The sequence below is a fragment of the Pungitius pungitius genome, chromosome 7 (assembly GCF_949316345.1).
Source record: "Pungitius pungitius chromosome 7, fPunPun2.1, whole genome shotgun sequence".
In the NCBI taxonomy this organism is placed as follows: Eukaryota; Metazoa; Chordata; class Actinopteri; order Perciformes; family Gasterosteidae; genus Pungitius; species Pungitius pungitius.
The window spans coordinates 5528342-5536172 of record NC_084906.1 but is presented as its reverse complement, the minus strand read 5'-3'; the positions used below and the strand labels follow the sequence as shown (position 1 = coordinate 5536172).

The 7831-nt window shown below is 45.1% G+C and overlaps 1 protein-coding gene across 3 annotated transcripts; it reads right to left on the bottom strand.

Annotated features, from left to right (window-relative positions):
- Positions 1-1484: 1484 nt before the first annotated feature.
- On the bottom strand, positions 1485-7800 carry LOC119228347 (protein NYNRIN-like). Of its 3 annotated transcripts, XM_062563434.1 has the most exons (3): positions 3347-6515; positions 2777-2816; positions 1485-2746 (listed from the first exon to the last, which is right to left on the bottom strand). In XM_062563434.1, exons 1-2 carry the CDS (start codon positions 6513-6515, stop codon positions 2788-2790), a joined length of 3198 nt encoding a protein of 1065 aa, XP_062419418.1. In that variant the 3' UTR covers positions 1485-2746; positions 2777-2787. The 3 variants fall into 3 exon arrangements, with proteins under 3 accessions (XP_062419418.1, XP_062419417.1, XP_062419419.1); XM_062563433.1 differs by having other exon boundaries at positions 2777-7800; XM_062563435.1 differs by having other exon boundaries at positions 1485-2816; positions 4212-7800.
- Positions 7801-7831: the final 31 nt, after the last annotated feature.

The following is a 7831-nucleotide window of genomic DNA, read 5'->3' as shown; positions in this document are numbered from 1 at the left end:
ACCTGCAGTCTCGGAGGACAACTTGGAATACAGCAGTACAGAAAGGCCAGCCTGTGAACGGTGAGTATTAACATTAAGAAATGTATTCGTCTATTTGTGGTTATTTTTCTTTTTCATACCACTCCTACTGCAAAGGTTAGGCATTTCATTTGGAAGTATTGTTCACATACAACATTAGGCAGTTCACAAATGGGTTTGTGTTGGGTTGTACAAAACACATGAGAGGTTTTAAAATATATGTTGGTATTAATTACATTTTTCCCCATCAGCCATGCCGTTGCAGGGTCAGCACGTGTGTGATGTTCAACATAAGCTGGGGAACGGCCCTGGTAGTGTCTAGGCTGATATGGCATCGATACTCTAAATAGAATGGGGCCCTAATTGACTTCATCAACGAGTTACACCTGTGTTAAACATATCCTGCTTTCACATGTTTTTGTGAAAAAGGCCCATTAACCAAATGACGTAAACATAATTAAAACCTATTTCATTGCTCCGGTTTATTACGTCATTACAAGATGTGCCACTTTCCTTTTGACAGTTGACAATGTTTTATATTTAATTCTAACGTTAAGATTCGGACTGTTGGTTGGATGAAATAAACTTTGTAAAAAGGTTATTGAGCTCCACCTCAACCGGAAATGAAATACTGCTTTTCTAATCCTTCTAGAGAAGCCTAATAATTAGAAACAGTCACAGTGGACATTTCTTTACTGTCAGCAATGTTACCAAATCAATGAGTGATAGCAGTTGACTATATTAAAAGCTTATTGCAAATTCATTTACTTGTTTTAATGAGATAATACATTTTATATCTGTGTATCCGTATATATGTGTTTATTGAAGTTACAAGTGAGGATATAAACAAATTACATTACATTACATTAAAATGTAATAAAAAATGTTTTAATCAATACTGTAAAATAGTAAATCTGCTCCCCTGAAATCATTATATATATATATATATATATATATATATATATATACCGACTGTTAATTTGGCTGAGGGGGCTCAGGGAACACAAAGTGTAGGACTTGGATTGGATTTGTTGGATTTGAGACTTTGTCCATCCTCACCATCATTTTGAAGTTGGTACTTATTACGCTATCAGTTTTTGCTTTGCTGAAAGACTGTGGTAGCTGATTTAAAAGTTATACACCTAACTTGTCAAATACATTTATACTGAAATTTATTTCAGTGTTTCTTTAGTGGACAAGATATTAACCCTAAACTTTATCCGAGTGAGTGTTTGAGTCTTTGAAAATCTCTCTGTTCCACACTAAAATATATTTCCCATTGTTTTTTGAGGACCCAGATGCCTGCCTTCTATATGAATAAAATACAAGGGGGTAAAACAATGCCTTGAGAGACTGAGATGACTCATGGGGTGTATATATTGTACTCTTTGTTCTGTTGTGGAATATTTCAATAAGCTCGGTAGAAGAGAATGATTTGTCTAATAAAACGGAGTCTTGATGAATGATCAAAGTTGCAGAAAGTCCATTTATTGCTTGCAAGCAGGAGGTCAACTACACAGGCACGTATCACGGTGCTCTGTGGAGATGGCGTCTCCGAGCAGTGAAAATGCTGAGTTCTTATACACACACATGAAGGTCATTTCTAGTGGTATGCAGACACGAGAGCTACTAAAGCCTGAAACTCTAAACCACCTGTGAGATAACACAAATGAAAAGTTACAAATCAAGCAGGAAAAGAATCAAGGCAAAGATGGGAGTAACAGGGTTCCTTTGTTCGAGCATTCGGGTGAAGGCCAGTTTGACTATCCTCCTTCACATAGCTGCAAAAGGCAACTTTTGGGTCTCCCTTTTCTTCTCACATTGCTTCATTACAGACAATAATCAATCTTTTGGCATAAGATTATGTTATAACATATTTTACCATTACATTCCACTCTTTTGATTATTCTTTAATCACACATAATATTGCAAAAATATGTTTTTGTGAGACCAAGTCTCAGGTCGTTTAGCAAGCAAATATGAAACAAAAGGAATGAACACAGAAACATGAGAATATAAAAATGTCACTATGCGTATGTATCGAGGTCGTAAGTGTTGAGGTCGACCAGGGAGTCAGAGTCACTGTTGGGGTCATTGTCAGAGTCATGTCCAGAATATGGAATTAACACAAACAAAGTGACACTTGCAAATAAACACATGGTTACACAAGTTCCCCCCAGTCGTCTAAGGGGGCTCCATGGCCGTTGCCGTTCCATGATAAGGGAGAACCACTCTTTAGATAGCTGATTACAAATCACAAAAAGATGCTAAGATACAATGAAACTGAAGCAAGCAATAATATGAATGAAACCGTAATGACACAAACGACTACTGTGTCTATGTGGAGGGGTCCTGGTCGTGTTCTTCTTCTTGTGTTGGTCCGTAGGTGCACGTTGGTATGTGGAGTCTGCCAACCTTCTTTCTTGTGAGGCATCCGCGTTGTAGACAGTCAACACAGATCACAATGCACTGTGTGTCTGTCGGTCAACTGCCCGTTGTGAACCCGTCCGTGGTCACTGCAACGGTGGTGTCGGTTGATTGACACTTGTTGTGGGGGTAGGGTCGCTTGAGCCCACTGCTGGTACTGGATCTGGAACCTTCTTGCAATGGGATGCGTGGATCCAAGTTGCCCTTTCAGCTACTTTGACAGCTGTTTGGGTGACAAGGAGAATCTGGAACGGTCCCTGCCAGCGTCGTGCTTTCCAGTTCTTTCTTCTGAAGTCTTTCACCACCACAAAGTCACCAGGTTTCAGTTTGTGGAGTGGTCCTTCAGCTGGTTTCGGGAGGGCGGCTGCAACCTGTTGTCGTATGTTAGACAGAGCAGAAGAGAGTTGTGCACAATATGTTAACATTTCATGTTCACATAGCGCGGTTGAAGGGAGTGGTGCCGTCGGTGCCTCGGTTCCTACGTGAGGAGGAAAACCAAACAATATCTCGAAGGGACTCAGGTTGCTTCGTGTTCGTTTTCTCATACGCATGTACATCAACACTAGAGGCAGGGCTTTTGTCCAGGGCAGACCTGTGTCTGCACAGCACTTTGCCAATTTGGTTTTGAGTGTGCCATTTTCTCGTTCCACAGCCCCTCCACTGGCTGGATGGTATGCGCAGTGTGTTTTTAAATCAATACCTAGGTATGCACTTAATTCTGTAATGGCCTCGTTGACAAAATGAGAACCATTGTCGCTTGATATTTTAGCCGGAATACCCCATCGAGGAATGATTTCAGAAATCAGGGCCTTGGCCACTGTTGCAGCGGTTTGTTTGCTTGATGGAAAAACCTCAACCCACTTGGAAAACATGTCTACCATCACCAGACAGTGTTTCTTACCTTCAGATGGAGATAACTCCACAAAATCCATCATAATGTGCTCAAAAGGGCGGGTTGGTGGTGGGTGTGCAGCCTGGCTGGACACGCCCACGGGCCTGCCTACATTGTGAGTAGAACAGGTGACACATGCAGAACAAAATTTTTGTGCATATGCTGTGAACCCTTTTGTAAACCACGTCTCATTAAGTGCACGTAACATTCCACCTTTTGACACATGGTCTAACCCATGAGTCAACTTAGCATAATGGGCAAAATAATGTTTAGGTAAACACGGCTTGCCCTCGGGTCCAGTCCAGAGGCCGTTGGTGTAAATACAGCCAGATATGGACCAAAGCCGTCTTTCATCAGGGGTGGAGAGGGACTGCATCGCTGTAAGAGAGGAGGGAACTGACACCTGAGAGCACATGAAAACAGAGGAAGCTGGGAGCGAGCGCAGAGCAGCAGCTTTTGCAGCCGAGTCTGCTCGAGCATTTCCCCGTGATACATCATCTGTATTAGACGTGTGGGCTGCACATTTACAGACAGCAATAGCTGTGGGTAGCAAGATGGATTCCAACAGTTCAGCAATGAGAGTGTGATGTAGGATGGGCTTACCGTCCGATTTAAGGAAATTCCTGTGTCTCCACAGTGCCCCAAAATCATGTACTACACCAAACGCATAGCGAGAGTCAGTGTGAACTGTGACTGTTTTACCCTTAGCCAGTTTACAGGCTTCGGTCAGAGCGATGAGCTCAGCTGCCTGGGCTGAGAGGTGACATGGCAGAGGACCTGAACACAGCACACCAGAGTCAGAAACAACAGCAAAACCAACACAATTTTCACCAGACTGAGGATCGCGAGAGGCGGATCCATCCACATACATTACCATGTCGCTGTTAGTTAGTGGAGTGTCCACTAGGTCAGGACGAGGAGTGCACTGAGCTTGGAGCTCAGCCAAACAGTTGTGGTCCTCCCCATCCCCAGGAATAGGAAGTAAGGATGCAGGGTTAAGGTTAGTACAACGTTTTATTGTGACATTCGGCATGTCGAGGAGACATGTGTGGTACCGTAAATAGCGAGCCGCAGAAAGGTGAGAGGATTTCTGTTCGAGGAGAATCAAAGAAACCGCGTGCGGAACGAGCAGAGTGAGTGGTGCGTAACCCACTATGTCACGTGAGGCAGTGAGCGCTCTTTCAGCCGCGGCCACAGCGCGCAAACATTGTGGCAGTCCTGCAGCGACAGGGTCGAGTTTTGCGGAGAAATACGCAACCGGGCGGAGTTTATCACCATGGGGTTGTAGCAGCACAGAAGTCATGCAGCCCTGTCTTTCATCTACTGTCTGAGTAAATGGCTTATTCGGATTCGGCAGTCCAAGAGTCGGAGGAGTTTGCAAAGCACATTTCATTTGTGTGAAGGCCGCAAGACCCTCTTCAGTCCAGATTATTTTGTCGTGTGCTGTAAGATTTTTTCCATGGATTAGGTTTGATAACGGTTGTTCCATTTGTGAGTAGTTTGGAATAAATGATCGACAGTATGAGCACATGCCCAAAAAGGACATCATTTGTTTTTTGGTGTTGGGTTTCGGTATTGATGCGATCGCGGCGATTCTTTTTGGGGAGAGGGTTTTTCCTTCTCCAGATATGTCATGACCTAGGAAACGCACATTTTGAGACACAAATTGCAATTTAGAAAGGCTGGCCTTGTGGCCTTCCTTCGCTAAATGTTTGAGTAGTTTAAGCGTGTCTGTCTGACACTGCGTCTGAGTAGGAGCTGCAATTAAACAGTCGTCAACATACTGCAGAAGTGCAGAGCCGGGAGAGAGCGTTAAGCTCTCCAAGCTTTCTCTGAGCGCATCATTGTAGATTGTGGGTGATTCGGTATAGCCTTGACACAAACGAGTGAAGGTGTATGGCTTACCGTTGAAGTTGAATGCAAACCAAAATTGACTGTCTTTGTCGACTGGCACGCTGAAAAAGGCATTTGACAGGTCAACAACAGAAAACCATTTAGCTTCAGGAGGAATCTGAGCTAGGATTGTGTAAGGATTAGGAACATTTGGTGCCCGTGCATGAACAGCCGCATTTACTGCTTTTAGGTCCTGCACGAAACGCCATTCTGTAGGCTTGCCAGCATCTCTGATTTTTTTTACTGGAAATATTGGCGTCCTGACCGGTGAGTCTGGACATGGAACTATCACTCCTGCCTCCAGGAGCGAATTGAATACAGGTGTGATACCGTCAATGGCCTCTTGTCGCAGGGGGTACTGGTGTTTGTGGGGGCGGAAGTCAGAACGTGGAGTGATGACGACCGGTTGGCAGTTGTTGATCAAGCCTACGTCATATTTGTGTGCCGCCCAGAGTGTCTGTGGAACAGAAGCAAGAGCGGGAGAAATCGATGTGGGATTTGTTAAAAATGTTTCAACTTTGTCGTTGTGCTCATAAAACACATAGACAGATCGACAAGCTGGTGTGAGAAGTACACAGTGAGTTCTGTGAAACCCTGTAGATGCGGAGCGCAGAACAAGCGGATCGATTGTCTCCTCCCAGTCAGTGAGAGATTCACACTGAGCCACAAATGGTCCCAAATCCCTCCATTGGTCAAGGCGTCCTTTAGACAGTGAGACATGGGGATAGGAGCCGGGAACTTGAAACAGCTCTTTCTGCGTGGAAGACAGAGAAATAGACACAGCAGATTTACAAGTTGACCAGTACAAAGTAGAACAGGCAATTGCATCACTGAGGGTCTCAAAAAATGTCTCTTCAAAAGAGTCGTCTGGACCCTCTGACACATATGTTGTGCAATGCAGGTGTTCAGGGTTCATACGGTCTGCATGAGGAGAAACCCGTGCTTCACCAGCCTGGCTTAGCCTCCGAGCGTCATCGATCGGGATCCACCACTGATACACAAAAAGAGGATTAGAGGGAGCCTTTTGCATCATTTGGAGTGCGGCTCTACGCCTAACCACTTTAAGGCCGTCTGGAGATGACGTCAAACAAATACCATAGGTACACATCAAGTCTCTGCCCATCAGATTTACGGGACAAAGTGAAGAGAGTAAAAAAGAATGTTTTACTTTTATGTCAGGTTTTAGGTCAGTCTCGTCAGAGTGTACACTCGTCATAGGTGTAGTAAATTTTTCTGTCACAGTCAAACCTGAAGCCCCTTGAGAATATACATACCGCCCACTCATTTTTTGATTTGGAAAATGTTTTTTTTTTAATTACTGAATGAGTAGCCCCGGAGTCTACTAAAAACGTCAATTCTTTCCCTTCCACAATTACTTTTGTAGTTGGCATATCTTTGTATGCATCTGATGAAAACATAGCATACGTGAGTGGTGGTGGTGTGGATGTATTCCGTTGCTGTTGCTCTAAGTGAGAAATGATGCTGAGCAAAACAGCATGTTGTTCTGCAGTGTGCGTGCGAGGAAGCAGATCTTCATTGCAGCATTGTGTGTGTGTGTTTATGTGGGTGTGCGTGCGAGGAAGCAGATCTTCATTGCAGCATTGTGTTTGTGTGTGTTGTCTTCTACTTTCCTGTTTTGGAGAGGCAGCAGTCGTCATCCCTTCACACGTGCAATCTCCCTCACACACACACCGTCAGTCTGAAGTGCCGAATTGTTGACCACCTCTGTCAGTCCCGGGGTGGCGCTGTCGCCCACGTGGCTGACGTGCCTGGTTAGAACGGTAGGGGCAGTCTTTGTACCAATGGTCTGTTTGTCCACAGAGGAAGCATTCGTCAGGCTGCATATCTCGTGGTGCTCCTCCTTGGAAACGCCCTCTTCTTCCACGATCCATTCCCCAGCCTCGTCCTCTCTGTTGGCCCCTCCCATAAGAATTTCCGGATGGGTGGGTGTCTCGTCCTCCTTCTGCACCCAGTGTCATCTGTTTTACGGCTTGGAGCATCGCGAGTTGGGCTCTCTCCCCAGTCTGCTTGCTGCGTTTGTCTTGACACATTTGATTTTCCACATACATTTTATAATTGTGCCGTGCATGTTTTACCACTTCTGTGAGCCTTGCATCTTCCAGACCCACGACAGAGTGTTCTGTGGCAGTTTTGACGTCGGGCAGAAGCCCGTTCATGAAGGCGTTCTTGAGATGTGTTTCCCACACGGTCATGTTGGTTATGTCCGTGGGCTCCTCGAGGCCGCTGTGAATCTGAAATGCAGCCACAAGACGCTGATAGTAAAATGTCACATCTTCGGCTTTACCTTGTTTTGTGCTGTTGATGAGTGCCATGTTGACAGCCGCTGGGAAGGCCGCAACCACAGCATCACAGATCGCTGTTATGAATGTTCTGTAGTTGAGGTTTGCCTCATTGCTCCAGTCGCGGTGCACTTGGTGGGAGTCGCAGCCGGCACCAGTGACCACTGCTCTGATTTTGCTGAAGTCACTTGGGCCCACATGTTTGACCAGCAGGCGGTGGACCTCAGCTCCGGTGGGCATGAATTCTTTGCAAAACGTCAGGAACTCTTTTCCAAAAGCCACACCATTTTTTATGTTGGGC

Excerpts from the sequence above, each read along its gene's own strand:
- LOC119228347 (XM_062563433.1), bottom strand. The coding sequence starts at position 6,515 with ATGAGTGGGCGGTATGTATATTCTCAAGGGGCTTCAGGTTTGACTGTG. Across the intron at positions 2,747-2,776 it reads ACCAGCTGAAGGACCACTCC|TGAAAGACTTCAGAAGAAAG; the intron begins ACAAACTGAAAC and ends ACTTTGTGGTGG.